The sequence below is a fragment of the Mobula birostris genome, chromosome 25 (genome assembly GCF_030028105.1).
Source record: "Mobula birostris isolate sMobBir1 chromosome 25, sMobBir1.hap1, whole genome shotgun sequence".
NCBI lineage: Eukaryota > Metazoa > Chordata > Chondrichthyes > Myliobatiformes > Myliobatidae > Mobula > Mobula birostris.
In genome coordinates, this window is record NC_092394.1 from 22465609 (window position 1) to 22489375 (window position 23767).

The window sequence follows — 23767 nt, forward strand, 5'->3', positions numbered from 1 at the left end:
TACTCCCAAAGTGGGTCTTGTATCCTGACTTATTGATCTAGCCACATTTCTTTGAAGCAATTGAGGCAACAGTAAAAAATATGTCAGGCTGCTGTTTACGAATTATACCAATAATCAATTCTGTCAATGTCTCGGTAATAATCACCAAGCTTCTAAACCTGGGCCTCTGCACCTTCCTCTGCAACAGGTTCCTTGATTTCCTTATCAGGAGACCACAGTCAGTATGAATCAGTGGTATCACCTCCTCCTCGCTGACAATCAGCACAGGCACACCTCGAGGGTGCGTGCCTAGCCCACAACTCTTCTCCCTACACTCATGACGTGGATAAGCACAGCTCAAATGCGATCCATAAAGTCGCAGATGCTGCTGGCAGAATCTCAGGTAGCAACGAGGAGGCAGACAGGAGACAGGGAGATCGACTGGTTGAGTGGTGTTGTGATGACAAACTTATATTAAATGTCAGCAAGACCAAGGACATTCAGTAGAACACGCACAAGTCCTTATTGAGGGGTCAGTATGGGAAAGGGTTCCTCAGGTGTCAGCATCTCAGAGGATCTATCTGGGCCCAACATATTGATACAATCAAAAAGACAGCATGGCATCAGCTCTGCTTCACTAGGAGTTTGAGGAAATTTAGTTTGTCACCAAAGACTCTTGCAAATTTCTATATACACTGAAGATCATTCTGAACGCTTGTATCACAGTCTAGTATGAAGACTCCAATGGACAGGATCATAAGAGTTCATAGAGGTTTGTAGACTCAGAAAGCTCCACCACATCTTCAAGAGAAGGTGTGTTAAGATGGAGGCATCCATCATTAAGGACTTTCATCATCTAGCAGATGCCTTCTTCTCATTACTACCATTACAAGAGCCTAAAAGCTCACAATCAATGATCCAAGAACACTTCTCTCCCCCATCATCAGATTTATGAAAGTCCCTGAGTACCATCTCTCCACTATTTGTTCTGTAATTTATAGTAATTTTATGTATTTGTACCAACTGCTGCCATAAAGCTACGAATTTCACATCATATAAGACATAAGTATAAACCTGATTCTGATAGAGTTTGAATCGCTGCCTTGTTCAAACTACAACCATTCCACAATAGCGAAACCTCTCTTTGACTCTTGTCTGAATGGCTAATCGCAACAGGATGCTTGATCACAGCGGGCGGAAAAATAAATTCAGATAGCTACCCTGCTCTTTAAGGCAGATTTAGATTGATGGGTGTTTTGAGCAATTCCCCGACACGGCATCCATCCCTCCCCCCTGTGAAGAGGACAGAACAGGAACAGGAAGATGTGAAATTACATGAAATATATAATTTGGTAGAATGATTCCTGGCCTTGCAAAATGGGAAGAAACAAAGGTAGGAGAAGGTGGAAAAGGGTGCATACAGCAAAGTGTCATGTGAAATGGCCACAGGCCATGGAATGACAGTTTAAGAAATTTACATGGGAGCTCAGTGATACTACTTCAATTGCATTTCAGACTTACTCCACACTAAGACATAGAACTAGAACGTACAATAAATAACCTTAAAGTGGCCTGTGAGAAACAAATATTTTGAATTTGGATTATAATAAATTTCAAGGTAAAAACAATTTGAAACAAATCCATAAAACTATACATTACATGATTTGATTTCCACACTGTATTATTACTTACAGATTAGCTCACATCTGTTGTTCGGACAGGAGAGAGGAAAGACATGGTGTTGAGTAAAGCATGCTTTAGAATTTTATTTACTTATTCTGCACTGTATCTCTAAATAAATAAGTAAAATAGAATTCATAGTCTCAGTTCTGACTTGATTTTTAAATTGAATGAAATTCATGTTTTTTCCCCCGCTCTCACTCAAATAAATTCTCAAGCATTCACAACGACCTGCTGTACTCTAGCAAGTAGGTAAATGATCTGCATTGTTTCAGCATCAGTTCTGCTTTGGGTCAATAATCAAGATCCATCTGCAATAGCACTGTAGTATAACTAGACTTCCCTTGACTGAAAAATAGTTCCAAGGGATTTTCAACATATTTTCTTAAACTGCACGTTAAAACAGGAGAAATCTACCCATGACAAGTAACTATGTACAGTTTTACTCAGGGTCACAGTTCTCTCCAATGACAGTGATTAAGGGCTGATAGCAAAGGCTCAAGAGTTGTGTTTTTTTCAATCTTTTTATTAAATTTCAGATGAATATACATAACAATACTAATGATACAAAGAGATCAGAGTAACATTGATAATGGTTAACATATACAAACATAAATCGGATAAAATATATAATTTAAGCCTCCCAATCTCTGAGTAATTAAACATGAAAAAAGTTTTATAAAGAACCCCCAATCTAAAAAAAAAACAAAACAAAAATTGGGACGTCCTATTCCCTCGGATAAGAACATTATTTGTCATTAACTCTGCTCCTCCATAGATAAACAAAAGATTATTTTAAAAAAGGGTTCTGAAAAGGACAGCTTACATCATATGAAAATGTTGAATAAATGGTCTCTAGGTTTCTTCAAATTTAACTGAAGAATCAACCATACCACACCTAATTTTTTCCAGGTTTAAACATAAGATAGTTTGAGAAAACCATTGAAAAGTAGTAGGAGGATCAGAATCTTTCCATTTGAGTAAGATGGATCTTTTAGCTATTAGTGTAACAAATGCAATCAAACAGCAAGCTGAAAAGGATAAATGACCAACATCTGTCACTGGTAATCCAAAAATTGCAGTAATAGGGTGAGGTTTTAAATTAATACGCAAAACTGTTGAAATAATATCAAAAGTATCTTTCCAATATTTATCTAAAAGAAGGCAAGACCAAAACATATGTGTCAGAGAGGCCACCTCAGAGTTACATCTGTCACACACAGGATTTATATGTCGGTAAAAACAAGCTAATTTGTCTTTCGACGTATGAGCCCTATGGACGATTTTAAATTGTATCAGTGTATATCTAGCACACACTGAGGAAGTATTAACTAGTTGAGGAATTTTCTCCCATTTCTCTGTAGGTAAAGATACCTGAAGTTCTTTTTCCCATTCATTTTTTATTTTATCAGATGTACCTAGATATATTTTCATAATTAAATCATACAAAACTGCTATTAAGCGCTTCTGATAGGGATTTAAACCTAAATTTTTTTCTGTAATACTAGTTGGATGAAATATTGGAAAACTAGGTAAAATACCATTCAAAAAACTTCTAATCTGCAGATATCTGAAAAAATGTGAACTAGGCAACTAATATTTATTAGATAATTGTTCAAATGACGTGAAACAATTATCCATGGATAAATCACGAAACCATGCTATTCCCCTCGTTTTTCTTAAGGAAGAAGCTTGATCAATTCTAGAAGGTTGAAAGAAAAAATTAAATATAATAGGACTAGATAAAATCAATTAATTCAATCCAAAAAATTTATGAAATTGAAACTATATTTGTATTGTATGTTTAATTATTGGATTAATTAATTGTTTATTCAGTTTGGTTAATGCAAAGGGGAGCAAAGCTCCTAAAATAGAAGCTAATGAAAACCCCTGCACAGACTCACCCTCAAGGTCCACCCATCATGGACAATGAATTACATCCCAATCTTGCATCCAAAACATTAAATATCGGATATTAATTGCCCAATAATAAAATCTAAAATTCGGCAATGCTAAATCACCATCCTTTTTTGATTTCTGTAGATATTTCTTACTATAGCTAGGATTTTTATTCTGCCATATATATGAATAAATTTTAGAATGAATAATATCAAGAAAGGATTTAGACATAAAAATTGGTACCATTTGAAATAAATACAGAAATTTAGGTAAAACAGTTACTTTAATAACATTAATTTGACCAATGAATGAAAAGGACAGTGGGGACTATTTAGTAAACAATTGTTTAACATGGTCAATTAAAGGTAGAAGGTTAACTTTAAATAGATCTTTATATTTTTTAGTAATTTTGACACCCAAATAAGTGAAGTAATCAGTAATTAATTCAAATGGTAATTGTCTATAAATTGGAACTTGCATATTTAATGGAAAAGGCTCTTCTTATTAAGATTTAGTTTATAACCAGGAAAACTACTAAACTGAGCTAGTACAGGTGCATATTCCTTTATCCGAAATTCTGAAATCTAAAAAGCTCTGAAAACCAAAGTTTTTTCGCCAACAGCCGACGTCACTCAGGTGTGATGTGGCAGCATTAGCAGAGGCCGCCAGATGTCAGTTGTGGCTCAGCGCTCGTACAGGTTACACGTGCATTTGCTGTTCGCTGATATTTTGTGTTTACTGTTGACTTTGTGTTTAATTTCACTGTGAAAATGTCAAAAAGAGCTGCTGATACCCCTATGGGTAACAATGAGAAAAAGAGAAGGAAGCATCCATCATTATCAATAACGCAGAAAGTGGAGTTATTGCAGAAGCTTGATCGTGGTGTGTCTGTGCGGTGTCTTACTGAAGAAAATGGTGTTGGAACTACCACTGTATATGATTTAAATAAACAAAGACAAGTTACTGAAGTTTTATAGTGACAGTGACGTTCTACATTTATTCCAATAAGTCACTTACCATGTGTTTGAACGCAAACAACAGGACTTTCAAATCCTCCCACTTTCAAATCTCTTACTAACTCTTCCTTCAGTTAGTCTTGATGAAGGGTCTCGGCCTGAAACGTCAACTGTACCTCTTCCTAGAGATGCTGTCTGGCCTGCTGCATTCACCAGCAACTTTGATGTGTGTGACCATGTGTTAGAATCGGTTTGTTTGAAGCTGTATATTTTTATGTTTTATTGAATGTTTTTGTGGAAATATAATTTTTTCTTGTCATTATTCCCTAAACAATAGAGTATAACAACTATTTACATAGCATTTACATTGCATTAGGTATTATAAGTAATCTAGAGATGATTTAAAGTATACGGGAGAATGTGCGTAGGTTTGGTACGCTGCCGGGTCCTAAAGTCCACTACATTGAGACAGGTTAAATAAGGGACTTGAGCATATGTGTTTTTTGGTATCCGGGGGGGGGGGGGGGCGGGTGTGAAATCCGAAAAATTCTGAATTCCGAAATGTAACTGGCCCCAAGGATTTCGGATAAGGGATTGTAGATCTGTAGTGATAAAACTGCCAGGATGGATTTCTCTGGGGTAGAGATATATAGTAACAAGTCATCTGCATACAATGATACCTTATGTGTCTCCTCCCTATCATTAATTCCAAATATACTGGGTGAGTCATGAAAGGCAATTGCCGAGGGTTCCAAGGCTATATCAAATAACAAAGGACTTAACGGACAACCCTGTCTAGTACCTCCGAAAAGCCTAAAAAAGGGGGAACTCTGATTATTGGTAACTACGGAAGCCAAAGGTGAATGATATATCAGTTCAATCTAAGAAATAAATTTTGGGCTAAAGTTGAATCTCTCAAGCACATTAAATAAATATTTCCATTCAAATCTGTCAAATGCCTTCACGGCGTCGAGCGAAGTAACACATTCCGGAACTTTAGATGAAGGGGTATATACAATGTTCATTAATCTCCTAACATTGAAATACAATAAATGGTTTTTTAATAAATCCTGTCTGATCATCAGAAATAATTTGTGGGAGTACCTTTTCCAATCTGTTTGCTATTATTTTAGAAAAAAATTTGGAATCTACATTCAACAAAGTTGTCTATATGATGCACAATCAGTAAGGTCTTTATATTTTTAAAGAATTAAAGAAATGGATGCTTCATAAAAGGATAATGGTAATTTACCTACATGTAAAGCATCCTTAATAATTTTACATAGCCATGGTGAAAGTAAATTTGAAAAAGATTTATAAAATTCTACTGTAAATCCATCCAAACCTGGTACTTTAACAGTATTCATCGCAAAAATTGCTTTCTGAATATCACCTTCTGTAATGGATGCATCTAGTTGTAAGCGTTCATTAAGAGGTAATTTCAGAATGTTTAATCTCCTTAAAAATTCATGAATTATGGTAGACTCTTCAGGAAATTCTAATTTAGATAGAGAGGTATCAAATTTTTGAAAAGATTTATTAATTTCGTTATAATCAACCATCAAGGTACCATACTGTTTAGAAACTTTACTAATCAAACGTTTAGCTGAAGTAGCTTTCAGTTGGTCTGCCAATAATTTACCTGATTTATCACCATGTATATAAAATTGACTCTTAGTTTTAAGTAATTGATTTTCAATCGGGGCAGTTAATAACAAATTATGTTGCATCTGAAGTTCAACCCTCTTTTTGTAGAGTTCTAGATTAGGAGCAACAGAATATTCTTTATCAATTTCTTTAATCTTATCAACCAATGTACATATTTCATTATTAATTCAGTTTTTCAATCCAGCAGAATATGAAATAATTTGCCCACAAATATATACTTTAAAAGTATCCCACAATATTCCACTGGAAATTTCATTCCGAAAATTCATTGAAAAGAAAAAAAATCAATCTGTTCTTTAGTAAAATTGGCAAAGTTTGAATCCTGAAGCAACGTGGAAGTGAACCTCCATTGTCTAGCCCTAGAAATTACGTCAGTGAATTTAATTGATAGTTTCAGAGGTGCATGATCAGAAATAGTAATTGCATCATTTTCACATGCAATAACAGATGAAGCTCATTGAGAATCAATAAACAATAATCAATTCTCGAATAACTATGATATACATGGGAGAAAAATGAGAACTCTTACTTACTAAGATGTAAAAGCCTCCAAACATCTAAGATTCTGGAATCAACTAAAAAGGAGTTAATAAAAATAGCAGATTTGTTTGGAGATATTTGATTAGGGGCAGACCTATCCATCAAAGGATTCAAGCAACAATTAAAGTCTCCACCCATTATCAACTTACATTCATTTAAATTAGGAAAAGATGCAAATAAATGCTTAAAAAATTCAGGGTAGTCAGTAATTGGTGTATAAATATTAACCAAAACAAATTTTTGATTATAAAGTAAGCCAGTAATTAACAAAAATCTACCATTTGGGTCTGAACTTGTTCCATAATGAACAAATGAAATCGAGGAGTCTATAAAAATAGAGACTCCTTTTACCTTAGATTGTGAATTAGAATGAAACTATTCAGCCTTCCAAAACCTAAAAAAAACACACTGATTATCCACCCTCCTCACATGAGTCTCCTGAGCAAAGATAATCTGAGCACTCAGTCTATGAAAGACTTCAAAAATCTTCTTCTGTTTAATCAGGTGATTCAAACCATTTACATTCCATTAAACAAAATTAATAACATTATCTATTTTACTACAATAAGCCAAATGGTATGCAAAGGGTTAACCTTACTGCATGGGAAACCTATGACTCAGGAAGAGGAAAAAGTTTAAAGAGGAACCGGAATCTACAACAATTCAAACATATTTGTAGTTTCAGAACATCCCAGTCGGAAAATACTAAACTAAAAGAAATCTCATCACCCACCCACCAAGCCCTAAAAAAACTGGCCAATAGCCAGCCTGTATGCTAACTAATCCCAAATACATTACCCCCAACTCTCATGAAGACATAACTCCAAATGGAAGGAATGTAATAAACCAGCCACAGACAAAACATTATGAGAGAAACAAAATACAATATTATTAATATTTCAAAAAAACTGTCGCCAAGTCAAAAGGTTAAACAGTTAAAAATACTTACATAAAATAATAAAAGAGAAAAGAAATCTTAACATAGAAGCATAATAAATATCTATACTCCAAAAAAATACAGGTATAATACAACCAAGAATGAGAATTCCCAAACTTTAAAGGCAAATCAACACATTAGTTTTAAACTAATAAACAACTACATTCAAACATGAGAAAGCAGTAAATTTATTAAACAGTTGAAAACTAGTCAAGACCTTCAAGAAATTGACGTACCTCTGAAACTGATTTAAACCATTTACGTGATTTATCTGGTAAAACAACCCTTAAACGCGCAGGATATAACAATGCAGGATATAATTTCCTTTGGTATAATTCTGATATCATCAACTTAAAAAGAGACCCTCTTGTAACAACTCTGGACTAAAATCTTCCACCAAATGAAATCTGAGATCCCCATGTTCAATCACTCCTTTCCGACGTGCAACTTGAATTAAATGCTCCTTAGTATGCACATAGTGGAACCGTAGAACAACCGCTGTGGGTTTTAAATCTTTCGGAGGTTTAACCCTTAACGAGCGATGAGCGCGGGCTAGTATAGGGGGGGTTAGAAATCACTTCAGTACCGAACACCTCCACTAAAAATTGAGCAAAAAACTTAGTGGAATCGCCACTTCCAACGTTGTCATGAAGTCCTATATCCGTAGATTCTGTCTGCGACTGCGATTTTCCAGATCAATGATCTTGGCTTTATATCATTGCAGTGTTTGAGTGGTCGAGCTCAATCTACGGTCTCTTTGTCTGCCATTTTCATCAAGATCCGATATTAGTTGTTGTTGCTTTTCATTCTCACGTTTAATTGCTCCAAGTTGATCTTCAATATTATTTAATTTTATCTTGAGATTAGAAAATCTTTTATCAAATTTATCAAGTTTGTCATGGAAAATCTTGGATATAACTTCCAAAGTCAGTTGTGGCTGTTTAGATTGTTTAGGGTCGCCTCCATCTGCTCCATTTCCATTGCTGGCTGCCTTGCTCTCGGTAAGTGCCGTTTTCCCTCTGGTTGTCATTTCCAAGAATTAAAAGTCAAAATTCAAGCATACAGAAATACTATAAACACTTCAATGTTAATACTAAACGGGTGGTAAATAAATGAAAAAAAGAACAGAACAAAGTCAAGTGCGACTTACTCCATCTAGTGCTTCCAGAGAGTCCCGTTGGCTCAAGAGTTGTTAATAAAAGCCAATAATTATTAGTATGTTCAAATGGGGCCTAGTTGTTCACACAGTTTATTCCATATTGCAGAATAGGGTGCTACTATTATACTCAAGAGAATCTGCAGATGCTGCAAATCCAGAGCAACGCATACAAAACACTGAAGAAGCTCAGGGAGTCAGGCAGTATATATGGAAATAAATAAACAGTCGATGTTTTGTGCCAAGACCCTTCTTCAGGACAGAAAAATTAAATTGTTCCATCCAACCATTATTTAAATTCCATCATCAAATGCAGCATTTTATAAACTGAGGGGCAAGTGAAATGTACATCTCCTGCTATGACCAAAAGTGGAAATTAGTGAATGGTTTACAGCTGGGAATTGACAAGCTGTCTTAAACATTACTGAAAACACTGGTTCAATCGTACAACAAGAACAAAGAAGGCAATGAACAATAGATACAAGGACAAGTTCAAGGCAGAAACTTATGATTTGCAGTTAAAATAGAAAGAACAAGAAAGAAAAATAAAGATTTTTGAGACAGACAAAGAAAGAAACAGCTTACTTTCTTATTATATCACAGGAAAATATACTCCTGACCCCATTTTATCATATTTATTTTGGAAAACTGGAAATGTGCTTCACCATTTTGGATCCACATATGCCTTATGAGCAAAAAGATAATTGCAAAAAAAGTAGAAACTTGACTTGTATTCTAGCCCTTTGTATTCTTTCCCTCAGCTAAGTTTGTATCTTCACTGCTATAAGATTCTTGTAATTCTGCAGATTTCTATTGTGACATCAAGACTAACATATAGGACATTATTGGACACTTTTTTTCTAGCCACATCCAAAAGACCAGTTACAGTTATCACCCTCTGATAACTAATCATAGAACTCCAGTCAAACACAATCTGTTCATTATCCTGCAAAGGCTATGGAATCTTATCTTTGCGATTTGAACAGACATTGATAGCAACAGTTCAACTTACAAAGTGTACAGGAAACACCTCAGCATGGTTTAAAAACGGAACTTAAGTAGTGATGAATGGAAAACTGCTGATAATATAAATAAAGATTGGTTGTTGCATTATTGGGGCATGACAGACTGATTCTAATCAGTTTGAAATTGAATATTGAACCCATGGTACAGATTTCCAAGAAAGCAGAATGAAATTTTTTTTGGATTCGTACTGGTAGAGGTGGAAGATGGAAGAGTGTAGCTGTAATAATGAGTACTAATTGGCACTTCTCAAGAGAAGCACAGAAAGAAGTACGTTCCTAAATTAATGGTTCACTAGCAGGGTGAAGGCTAGAAATTCATGGAAGAATCATCAGACACTGTGTGCACTTCACTCTTATTACTGGTATTGATTTGTTATTGTCACATGTACTGAGATACCATGAAAACCTTGCTTGCCATACTGTTCATACAAATTAATTCTTTACACAATGCATTGAGTGAAAACAATATAAAACAATAACAATTCAGAAGTGTAACTGCTACAGAGAAAGTGCAGTGCAGGTAAATAAAAAGGTGGAAGATCATATTGAGGTAAATTGCAAAGTTAAGAGTTCATCTTACCATGCAAGAGCTCTGTTCAGGAGTCTGATAACAGTGGGACAGAAGCTGTCTTTGAGCTTGGTGGTACAGAGTATTCCGGTTAATTGGGGCACACCGGGACCAGTACATTTTGGCCCAATTAAGCGGCTACCCTAATTAGCCAAAGTTTAGGAAGTTAAAAAAGTATAAAAAAGACAAACTGTGTAACAAGTTAGAACACTTATCAATAGCACAGTACTATAAAGCTGTATATTTGTCATAGTTATCAATGGAGGCATTTCTCCAGTGTATGCTGTCGTTTTCTTTTGATTGACTGCAAATGAACAAAATCAGTAGACACCTAGTGTAAATAATGGACTGCCTTCATACAATCCTTTTGACAATTGCATCCTCCAAATCTTCATTTTCATTGTAACATTCAAGATGATTGTAAATACCTTCAAATTCTTTGTAGTTCCTAACTTGCTGAAGTAGTGAAATTGTTTCATTTTCACTCATTGTCATAGTCATACTTTATTGATCCCAGGGGGTTGTTCCCCCCTGGTTCCCCCTGGTTCCTGGTTGTTTCTGGTATTTCCAAGCCTGAATGCTTGAAATCACAATGAGCAAACAGTTCTGAATTGTTTTACTCTTTATTTCTTGCCAACTATCAGTGACGAGTCAGCTGGTGGCATAGTGGCATCAGCGCTGGACTGTGGGGCGGAGGTTCTGAAGTTCAGATCCAGCCGAGTCCCCATGGCACACTTTCTATCCATGCGGGGTTAAGAGCTGGTGATCTCTTTGGAAACTCACCCGGCAGAAGGCAATGGCAAACCACTGCTGTAACTTGCCTCGTACGCGAATTCCAACTACGCCAGAATGGCGCGGGAGGAAGTCATCTGCTACCTGGAAAAATTCCAGATGCGACCTACGTTTTATATCAGTGACAAAAATCATTGTTTTTTACACCCAAACACATGTAACTGATGCTACTTAAAAACTATTTGCTCAAAGCAATGTGCAGCGTTTAACACTGACAAAAGTGCCCTCGACTAATGCTAGCTAGAAATTGTTCAGTAAGTCTCCCGCCCAAATTAAGCAGCATACTGTCCCAAATAAATGAAGGATATCACAGCTAATCTCTCAATTAATTTTTGTTCTTTAAGAGTCATCCCAAATAAGTGACTACCTCAATTAACTGACGGCCCAATTAACCGATATCCACTGCACATACTTCCAGGCTTTTGTATCTTCTGTCTAGTGGGAAAGAGAAAATGTCTGGGGAGGATGGAGCCTATGATTATGCTGGCTGCTTTACTGAGGCAGTGAGAAATATAGACAGAGTCCATTGAAGGAAGGCTGGTTTCTGTGAGGTGCTGAGCTGTATCCTCAACTATCTGGAATTTCCTGTGCTCACATGCACAACCATTTAGCATTTAGCCATTTAGCATCCAAATAGTGGTATAAAATGGTCACATAGAGATGACCTACAAAGCTCTCTGAATGAAGAAGTCAATGGAATGGAAATTTCAATGTGCAACTCATCCATCAACCACATTTACACTCATTGGTAAGGGTAAATCAATCCAACAGCCATGTATTGAATGGATTCATATCTGAACAAGTCTGCTTTAACTTTGAACAACGGTCCAGGTCTTATCTACAATAATAATAGGGAAATTAACATTCCTCACTTGTGTTATTCAACACTACCGTAGCAACTACTGCGTGGCCTTACAGAAAACTTCCTTCAACACCTCTTATCACACTGCAGCTTTGGACGGTTGTCGTGGCTGCTAAAAAATGCCCCCTCTGGGCCCTGTCCTTCACAACACTACTTGATTTGAAGGACAGTGCCCAGAGGAGGCAAGTTCTGATCTTGGAGTAGGTTAAAGCATAGGCACAAGACTGTGGACTGAAGCACCTGTACTGTGCCGTTCTATATTCGATTTTCCGTGTTCAAGGGCCAATTTACTAGGTGCACCTGCTCGATAATGCAAATATCTAATCAGCCAATCATGTGGCAGCAATTCAGTGCATAAAATCACGCAGGCATGACTACATCTACAGCTATCAATGTAGAAGTACTGCAACTCCGCATTCAATACTATCATCCCAAAAAAACTAATCAAAAAGCTTCAAGACCTTGGCCTTGATACCTCCTTGTGCAATTGGATCCTTGATCTCCTCACCTGCAGACCCCAGTGAGTTTGGATTGGCAACATCTCCTCCACAATCTCCATCAGCATAGGTACACCACAAGGCTGGGTGCTTGGCCTCCTGCTCTACTCACTTTACACTTATGACTACGTGGCTAAGCACGCCTCCAATACCATATTTACATTTGTTGACACACCACTGTCATTGACCAAATCATAAATGGTGATGAATCAGAATATAGGAGAGAGATTAGGAAATTTAGCTGAGTGAAGCTATGGCAACAACCTCACACCCATATCAGCATGACCAAGGAGTTGATTATTGACTTCACAAGGGAGCCAGTCCTCATCGGGGGATCAGAGGTGGAGAGGGTCAGCAACTTTAAATTCCTCAGTGTTACTATTTCAGAGGGCCTCCCTTGGACCCAGCACATAAGAGCAATCACAAAGAAAGCCCGGCAGTGCCTCTCCTTCCTTGGAATCTTGCAAAGATTTGATAAGACATCTACAAATCTGACTAACTTCCGTAGATGTGTCATGGAGAGTATATTGACTAGCTGCATGGTATGGAATCACTAATATGCTTAAACAGAAAATCCTGCAAAAAGCAGTGGGTACGGCCCGCTCTATCTCGGATAAAGCCCTCCCCACCATTGAGCACATCTACACGGAGCATTGTCGCAGAAAAGCTGCATCCATTATCAAAAATTCCAACACCCAGGTCGTGTCTTCTCCTTGCTGCTGCCATCAAAGAGAAGGTACAGGAGCCTCAGGACTCACACCACCAGCTTCAGGAACAGTTATCACCCCTCAACCATCAGGCTCCTGAACCAGAGGGGATAACTTCATTCAACTTCACTTGCCCCAATACAGTGCTGTTCCAAAATCCATGGATTCACTTTGAAGGACTCTTCATCTTGTAGCTGTTTGCATGAGACAGTGACCACACCCCAGGCAACGGCTTCGACAAGCCGGCTAAACTGGGTGAGGGTAGCCGACGGGCCTCAAACCCTCGGTAAGATAGGGAGTTGTCTATCCCAGCATGTGAAGACAGACTCCGGCGGATTGAGCGGACGAGACCAATGGAAGCCCCAGTGGTCAAGAAGGCGGTCTCTGCAAGTGTCGTGGAATGCGTAGAGCAGGACAAGACACAGAAGACGTCCTGGTCATCCACTGCGCCTAGTCCCAGCACAGTCGTCTGACTCTTGTCTTGCCGCTGGATCCAGATGGGAATTGGGAAGAGAGAGTGAGGCTGACGCTGCGCAACTCTCCCTCACTTAAATCCAAATCATGTGCTAGTCTCGACACAATCATCCGCGTAATGGCGCCAAGGTCTTCATCGATGACAACGATGGATGAACAACCATTATGTTTACTGGATTGAGTATGCCCACAAGAAAATGAATCTCAGAGTTGTATATGGTGACATGTATGTACTTTGATAATAAATTTACTGTGAACATGATCAAAAGGTTCAGTTGTTGCTCAGATCAAACATCAGAATGGTGAAGAAATGTGACCTAAGTAACTTTGACAATTAAATGATTGTTGGTGCCAGACCGGACGGTTTAGGTATCTCAGAAGCTGTTGATCTCCTGGGATCATACACAGCAGTCTCTAGCATTGACAGAAAACAAGAAAACATCCGGTGAGCAGCAATTCTTTGGGTAGAAATGTCTTGTTAACGTGAGAGGTCAGAGGAGAATGATCAGACTGTTTCAAGCTGACAGGAAGAGTGACAGTAACTCAAAAGACCAAACTGACAAGAGGGGTATGCAGAAGAGCATCTCTGGTTACACAAATGTTGAACCTTGAAGTGGGTGGGTTTCAGCTGCAGATGATAACAGACATACCAAAAACACTTAGTGGCCATTTTATTAGGTACCTGCTGTATCTAATAAAGTGGCCACTGAACGTATGTTGTATATTCTACTATGCTGGCCCCCTGGGAGCACTCTTGGCACAACACACAATCTATGTGACCATTATTGCAGCATCTACGCACTCAGCACTTCAGTATCAACAGTCTCCTGCAGCTCAAAAAATGTGGCTTCCGTCGTGACTAGGGCAGGCTACAAAGATCACACCTGCTGGGCTATCTGCTGAGAACGATTAACGTTTCAAATAGAGAGCATTGTGTTGAAACCCACAATGGCAGTTTCAGCACTGATTTCCACAGGAAAATACAACATTGCTGTGTCGACTTCACCACTGGAGTTGTCCTTCTATGTGACCTTAACAACCGATGTTAAACTAACAACCCCAATGTTGTTTCAATTCCACCCCCACCCCCCCCGCAAAATGGTATGGAACAATTTCTAGGCAAATGAGCTTTAAAATATGAATAAAGTTTATGTTCATATTTTATTTATCACTCTGTACAATGTTAAGCAGCCCTCCGGTGAAAAATAATATCATATCCGTTAAATAGGGGCTGTGGACAATTCTGATTTGATGGAGATGGACGTGAAAGCACAGAGGAACATCTGGAGAAATTTCTGAAATGCTCGTTCGCTGCTGTTGTTACTGCGTGGTCGGGAATCTTCCGGAGGGAGGCCTCAAAATCCCCGGCTTTGCCTGCTGTTGGCGACCAAGATTGAGGTCGAATCGTTCGGACAGAGATGGCGCTCAGTACTTGGTGTCGGAGAGCCGATCCGGAGGCTCGAAGTTTTCAGATGACTCAGAGACGGATTGTGGTCGGGCATGGGAGGGAGAGTTTTTCTTCCTTCTCCCATCTGCGTGAGATGTGGGACATTTGAGAGACTTTGAACTTTTACTGTGCTCATGGACTTCTTCATCAAGTTATGGTATTGTTGCACTGTTGTAACTATATGTTACAATTATGTGGTTTTGTTAGTTTTTTTAGTCTTGGTCTGTCCTGTGTTTTGTGATATCACACCGGAGGAAATATTGTATCATTTCTTAATGCATGCATTACTAAATGACAATAAAAGAGGACTGCGTGTCTTCATAATCTAATTAAAAGCTAATTGCAAGGTTTCTCTTCTATGTTGGTTTCCGTTCATAATGGTTCCTTGGCATGACTAGCTTCTCAGCCAGTTTAGTGTCATCATAGTAGTAAGCATTCAAGGATCCTCTTGGACTATTGCATGACAGCAACAGGTATTAGAACAGAGATAATATCCTGTGTAAGACAGTACGGAGATGGTTTTTCTCCATTCAACAGAAAATATGCATTCACCACCACTGGCAAAAAAGTGGAAACATTTGTCCGAGTTAGAATCAGACTCAGGTTTAATATCACCGGCGTATGTCATGAAATTTGTTACATGCAGCAGCAGTACATTACAAAACATAATGGTAAAATATGGCAAATTACAGTAAATATATAAAAATATTTAAAAAGTTAAATTGAAGTAGTAGTGGGAAAAAAAGCACAAAAACTAGTGAGATGGTGTTTGAAGGTTCAACGTTCATTCAGAAATCCAATGGCGGAGGGAAAGAAGCAGTTCCTGAATCCTCGAGTGTGAGCCTTCAGGCTCCTGCACCTCCTCTCTGATGGTAGCAAAGAGAAGAGGGCATGTCCTGGGTGATGGGCATCCTTAATGCCACCTTTTTGAGGCATTGCTCCTTGATGATGTCCTGGATGCTGGGGAGGCAAGTACCCACGAAGAAGCTGAGTTCACAACTTTCTGCAGCTTACTTTGATCTTGTGCAGTGCCCTCTCCCCATACCAGGTGGCGAAGCAACCAGTTAGGATGCTCTCCATGGTATATCTGTCGAAATTTGCAAATATATTTTGTGACATACCAAATTTCCTTAAGCTCCTAATGAAGTATAGCTGCTGTCGTGTCTTCTTTGTAACTGCATTGATAAGTTGGGCCCAGGAGAGATCCACAGAGATGTTGACACCCAGAAACTTGAAATTGCTCTGACTTTCCACTGCTGATCCCTCAATTAAGATTGGTGAGTGTTCCCTCATCTTACCCTTTCTGAAGTCCACAACAGCATTTAACCAGCTGATCTATCTCGCTGCTTTATACCTTCCTGTCACTCTGAAATTCTGCCAACCATAGTTGTGTCATCAGCAAATTTATAGATGGCATTTGAGCTGTGGCTGGCCACACAGTCATGGGTGTAAAGAGACTAGGGCAGTGGGCTCAGCACGTGTCCCTGAAGTGCACCAGTGTTGATTATCAGTGTGTTGGAGATGCTAATTCCGATCTGCACAGACTGTGGTCTTCCGATGAAGACATTGAGGATCCAGTTGCAGAGAAAGGTACAGAGGCCCAGGTTTTGTAGCTTTTGTAAAAGAAAATCAGAACTGTAGAAATGATTGTGTTACATGATGAGCTGTAGTCAATAAACAGCAGTCTGATGTAAGTATTAATATTGTGCAGGTGATCCAAGGCCATGTGAAGAGCCAATTAGATTGCATCCACTGTAGACCTATTGTGGCAATAGGCAAATTACAGTGGGTCCAGCCTTTGCTTAGGCAGGAGTTGATTCTAGACATAACCAACCTGTCAAAGCACTTCATCATTGTAAATACAAGAGCTACTGCAGTCATTATAGTCGTTAAAGCAGCGCACCCTGCTCTTCTTGGGCACTAGTGTGATTGTTGCTCTTTAAGCAAGTCGGAACTTCCGACTGTATCAACGAGAGATTGAAAATGTCTTTGAACACACCGGCCAGTTGGTTGGCACAGGCTTTCAGAGGCCTACCAGGTACACCTTTGGGGCCTGTCACCTCGCAAGGGTTCCCCCTCTAGAAAGTTATTCCAATATCAGTGTCGGAGACTGAGGTTACAGGATCAGTTGATGCTGCAGAGATCCTCATAGCTATGGTTTCATTCTCCCCTTCAAAGCCAGTATAAGAGGCGTTGAGCTCATCTGGTAGTGAAGCATCGCTGCCATTCATGATGTTAGGTTTCGCTTTGTAGGATGTAATGGCCAGCAAACTTTGCCAGAGTTGACATGGTCCATTCTACCTCTAACCTCAATCAGAATTGTTCTTTTACTCATGAAATAGCCCTCCACAAGTCATACCTGGCCTTTTTGTATAGTTTTGGATCAGCCAGCTTGAATGCCACAGATCTGGCCCTCAGCAAACTACAAATCACCTGGTTCATCCACGGCTTTTGATTTGATTATGTACAGCACGTTCTCATAGGCAACACATTCATCCACACAGGTCGATGACAAGTGTGGCGTATTTATTCAAGCTCGAAGATGACCTCCTGCATACTGTCCAGTCCATCAATTCAAATCAGGGGAAACGAACACCGTTAATAGCATGAAAGAATTTTATTTCTTTAGTAATATGTTTCCAGCTCTGGATATCGCTGGCTTCCTGTAGCAGTTGTTAGTGAACATCCTGTGTGAAACTTTAACGCATCTGTGCATTACCCCATGTATTCTCCTCCCCAGACATCTATTTCCATTACTGATGAGTAGCAGCTGGCAATAGAAACACTAAACAACATTACCCTTCCTAAAATGGACATTGGGGAACACAATAAAAACAGCCTACAAGATTGATTGGCCGAATCGTCACCATCCAACTCGAGGTGGAACTGCAGGATGTCGACACTTCTGCAGCTGATGAATCACAAGAGTCCTGGGATAATTTAATTTTAAAAATTTCAACAAATACAGCATCAATAAAATGAAAATCCAGATGGACTCTCAACCAATTAAACACTCGCCTCAGCTGTTGACTTAATAGAAAATGTATTCCTATCAAGAATTGAAATCTGGTACTGTACAAGATTAATGTTCAGCTGAAGATTTGTTGTGTTGTGAATTGTGAATGTTGTAAGCATAACAAGGCTCAGGCATTGATTCCACGTTGCAATTGTATGCAGTCTGTAGTTGGGTGGGTGGAGATGTTAAAGTTTCTCTGGAAAATCCACAGAATTAGTCACACACAAACCAAGTACTATTGCACAGCTCGCAGAACCAATGTTGGGAGTCGATGGCCTGGGGTCAGTCCAAAACTGGACAGCGTCAAGGAAGTTCATGAAGCAGAAGAATTCCGCTTTTCCCAACTTGGCTAAAGAAATTTCTTTAAAGATAATTCTGATTTACCTGAGACAGGAAACCTTCTTGGATGGACTTAGAATAGAACGTGCCCACCAATGCAATTGGGTGGCAAGTTATATTAGGCATTCTCCTCTCTTGCTTGGATGGCTTTTTTTGTGACTAGTTCTTGTTTATGTATTGCAAAATTATGGGGAAGCTTGGACCAAATCAGCTTTTATTTTAAGAAACAGATCCATTTCATACTAAGTGAATTATTTTATAGCTAGCAGTCTTTCAGGAATATTATGGAACTGAAGTATTTCTTTTTAAAACTCCTTAAGAACCAAGATGGGCACTTGACTGCCAACATCCGAGGAATTGTCTTCCAAATGGATTAGAACAGCTAGATGGTGGGGCTACAGAACTTAATGAAGGCTACTGGAAACTTACATTGAGCAACTTGGTATATCAGGAGGATTTTAGTTGTAATCCTTTATTTGGGGATCAAAAACAGTATTTCAGAGTTTAATAAATGAAATTCAAGTCAGTCAGATTAATGTTAAGGCCTTCACATTTCTCTGTGCTCATTAACCCAGACTGCTTCAGCCATAGAAAATTTGCAAAGGGAAAAACTGAACTGTGAGATAGAAAGAAAACTTAATTAACTGGGGGAAACTGAACAATGGTCCTGTTGCGGCTCTATACCAAGGCAACCGCAGGTTACTTTTGAAACATTCTTGCAACGCCAGCAGTTATTACAAGTTGTCTTCCGTTGGTATCAGTGCAAGGGTACCTGTTGCTGAGAGATTTCACAGCTGATGGAATGAGCATTCTGGGATACGGTGAAGTTACATCTCATGAAGAGTTCTTTAACCAATCTCCAACTGAGACTTGTGAAAGTCATCCTTTAAATGAGAAAGCCACTGAATAAACACAAACGCACACATCAATGAACTATTGAAGTGTTTGTACAAATTGATTTTCATCCAATTAAATATTAGCCTTGTCTGTTAGTTTATGAAAGTATGTATTTCTTTGCAGGCATTGATATGTGGCAATTGATTAATACTTTCAATTGCAGATTAGCTACAATGTGACCTCTGACCATACGTAGCCATTTGAGAAAGAGCAATCAAGTGACGTGGACTAAAAATGAATGAATTTGCAATCCTTAACCAACGTAAGTTTTTCCAAGGGATTTAGTTCAACCGGAACTGCAGCACACACTAGTTATAAGAGACATTGGCACAAAATGGTTTGAGATATTCCATGCATTTTACAGAAATATTCATCCAGTTATTTCTATTGACTGCATTGTTTAAGATGTTCTATAGATAGAGCAAGGTAAATAACTCATAGAAACAGAACAACAACAAATGGCTTGGACCAAACAGTGGAGTCTATCTCAACAGAGATGACTGGAAACTACCCAGATTAATGCAATCTATATTTCTCAGGGGAAACAGCACTAACTTTAAAACAAGTCCCAGCAGATCAGACTGCTAGCTAACATCACAGAAGAGGCTGCTGCTGAATGCATTCGAAGCATTATACCAAGTGAATACATTTCACTTGGTTGTACCTTCTTAATGTCTCCTTGTCAAGAGCAACTATGTCTTTAGTAGCAGATTTATTTTAGTGAAACTGATAACTTTTTGTTTTAAAAAGGTTTTTTTTCTTCCTGCTAGAGTCAAAGAAAGCAAATGGCTCTAGCAATCTGAGTTCAGCATTCTGAAGTAGCCTCGGCTCTCAAAATGGTTGGGCATTGTTTCAGCACGTAGCAGAAAATGCTCAATTTCTTTTTGTTTCCTCTATCTCTCTACTCACAATCACCATACAATCACCCCTACCCACATAAAATCCATACCATTGCTCTGTTAGATACTCTATCCATTGACAGGAACATTTCAGTCCATCTCAGCAGGCCAGGCAGCATTTATGGGAAAAAGTATAGTCGACGTTTCGGGCCAGGACTCTTCATCAGGACTGGCAAAAAAAGGTGAGTCAGAGTAAGAAGGAGGGGTGATGAGGAAGAAAGACGAGGCGATTGGTGAAACTGGGAGTGGGGGGGGGTGTGCAAAGGGGAGGCCGTTTCGCTGAGCTTATGCTCTGTCTGCCAAAGTAGCATCTCCCAGTAGCCACCCATTTTAATTCCACTTCCCATTCCCATTCTAACGTGTCAATCCGTGGCCTCTACTGTCACGATGAGCCCACACTCAGGTTGAAGGAACAACGTTATATATTCCCTCTGGGTGGCCTCCAACCTGATGATATGAACAGCGATTTCTCAAACTTCAGGTAACGTCCCCCCTTTCGCCATTCCCCATTCCCATTCCCCTCTCTCACCTCATCTCCTTACCTGCCCATCATCTCCCTCTGGTGCTCCACCACTTTTCTTTCTTCCATGGCCTTCTGTCCTCTCCTATCAGACTCCCCTTCTCCAGCCCTGTATCTCTTTCACCAATCAACCTCCCAGCTCTTTACTTCACCCTTACACCCCCTCCCGCCACTCCCAATTTCAACTATCACCTGTGGGTCTCCCTCCCTCCTCCCCCTTTCTTACACTAACTCATCTTTTTTTCCAGTCCTGATGAAGGGTCTCCCAGCCCAAAACATCGACTGTACTCTTTTCCACAATGCTGCTTGGCCTGCTGAGTTCCTCCAGCATTTTGTGTGTGTTGCTCAGATTTCCAGCATTGCAGATTTTCTCTTACTTCAGTTATCTGTTGGAACTCACAAAGCGCTGAGGTGACCATACAATAATGTGGGTCAATCTAGTTGGTGACAGGGCTTGACAACATGCACATTTTAAACATTGCATAGCAGATGCTAAAAGATTGCTAACAACCTACTGCTATTTGGAACACATTTGTTCAGCTGATGCACGACAGTCCTAGAAAAGAAAGATGTATAAAATTGGAATTGGATTTAAACATTGAATACATCAGCTTTTATTGAATTAAAGGCAAAATCATTATTGTAGGAAATCCAAAATAGAAACTGGTCACTGGAAACGCGCATGCTAGTTCTTTCATTATATAATTACTATGCCCTGGTGTATTTTTTAGATTAGATTATGAGGACACTCAGTCCTTGTTTATTGTCATTTAAAAATGCATGCATTAAAAAATGATGCAATGTTCCTCCAGAATGATATTACAAAAAAAAAACAGGACAAACCAAGACTAAAACTGACAAAATCACATAATTATAACATATAGTTACAACAGTGCAAAGTAATACCATAATTTGATAAAGAGCAGACCATGGGCACGGTAAAAAAGTCTCAAAGTCCTGATCGACTCATCATCCAACGCAGGTGGCAGAAGGGAGAAACTCTCCCTGCCATGAACCTTCAAGTGCCGACAACTTGCCGATGCATTGGAAGCACCCGACTGCAGCCGACTCTGAGTCCATCTGAAAACTTCAAGCCCCCGACCAGCCCCACCAATACAGCCTCTCCGAGCACCATCCTCTGCTGAGCGCTTTGACCTTGCCCCGGCCGCCGAGCAACAAGCAAAGCTGAGGACTCAGGGCCTTCTCCTCCGGAGAAACTAGCTATCACTTTCCTTGTTGATCGTAGCTAGAGATTTCAAAGAGAATCCCTTATCTGGGATATGTGGGTGCAAATTTACCTGAAGAGTTCAATGTTGGCCTCAGCTTCCAGTTGCTTCCAGAGCTGGAAACATTCAGTCATCATGTGTGTATAACAAGCCTTGGGATAAGCTTTCCGAATAATTCGCGACTGCCCATGAGAACTTCCACGGGAATGAGGCAAGGCAAACTGAAAGCATATAGAAAAAAGAGATTATCATTAAAAAGGTGTCAGAAAGGAGAAAATAGACATCTTATCTCTTACTAAATTTGACAGTGATTGCAGTCACATGTGAAATTAGTTGATGTCTTAATCCATCATTTGTTGGATATAGACTCCACACAGGCTATAGAGAATTAAATAGAAGCTGCTGTTTGCTTAGTCAAGCATGAAAGTGGTGTTAACTTATTGACTTATTTTGAAAACAGGGCAGGTAGAACAAAACTGTCTATGTTACAGGGTCACTCTCCAAGGACCTCTATCTACAAATTAAATTGACAAATATTGTCTTACTAGATTTGTGGCTACCAATTATTAGGATATCCAATCATTTTGAGGAGGATACACAAAGTAATGAGCACGTGCTTGTCAGATTGCCAAACATTTATTTTAACCCCTTAACTAGAAACACAAGGAGCTTTTTAAAAATGAGGAGAGTGATTGAAATAAAAACTGGTGGCATCCTTGTCCATGAATCACTGAAAGTTAACATGCAGGTCATACAAACAGTTAGGAAGGCAAGTGGTGTACCGGCTGTTTCTGTCAAGAGGATTTGAGTACCAATGTATAGGCATCTTAGTCTAATTAAATAGACGCTTAGTGAGATCACATCTGGAAAATAGCACTTCAGCTTGCCTATGAGAGTATATGCTTGCCATCAAGGAATGCAATGAAGGCTCACCAGCTTCTCATAAGAGGAGAAATTAAGCATACATGGCTTACACACTCCTGAGTTTACAAGGATGAGAGATAATCTCTTCGAAAAATAAAATTCTTCTGTGGTTGATTGGGTAGACATGGAGCTGACATTTCCCCTGGCTGGGGTTTCTGGAAATAGAAGTCATAGTCTCAAAATAAGAGGCCAATCATTTGGAGCAAAGAAGAAGGTTCTTCATGCATCAGTTAAAAGTATCTTTGGAATTCTTCACTTAAGGAGACACCAAGTACACTCCAGAAATATATTAATAGATTTTAAAGATTTTATGGGAATCAAAGGCTCAGAGTTTTATGTAAGAAGGCACATGATCAGCTATGATCTGACTGAATAGTTGAGCCTACTTCTCCTTCTGATGTTCTTCAATGTAATAAAACTAATAATCTACTATTCATCTGTTTGGAAATACCAGTGGTACAGAATATGTTCAGCAGGTAATGCTTGCTGTACTCCCCGTCCACTCACCGGGGTCCTAGTTCCTACATTCATCTGGTTCTGAGAGAGGAAGCAGAAGAGAACTGTGGAGGCATTTGTAATGATCGTTCAAGAATCAGTGGAGTCAAAGGGGGACCCAGGGAAATGGAAAATTGTAAATACAACAGCAATGTTTAAGAAGGGCGTAGGCAAAAGACACAATATTATAGCCAGTTAGCCTGATAGAGATTGGTAAGAATTTAGAGTACGATATTAAGAATTAAGTTTAGATGTACCAATGTT

The 23767-nt window shown here is 39.0% G+C and overlaps 1 protein-coding gene across 1 annotated transcript in view; it reads right to left on the reverse strand.

Annotated features, from left to right (window-relative positions):
- Positions 1–23767, reverse strand: part of pipox (pipecolic acid oxidase) — a 78951-nt gene that overhangs the window by 40090 nt on the left and 15094 nt on the right. Inside the window, exon 3 of the mRNA XM_072243650.1 lies at positions 22157–22305. Within this exon, the coding sequence (XP_072099751.1) occupies positions 22157–22305 (149 nt within the window). The remainder of the gene's footprint in view (positions 1–22156; positions 22306–23767) is intronic.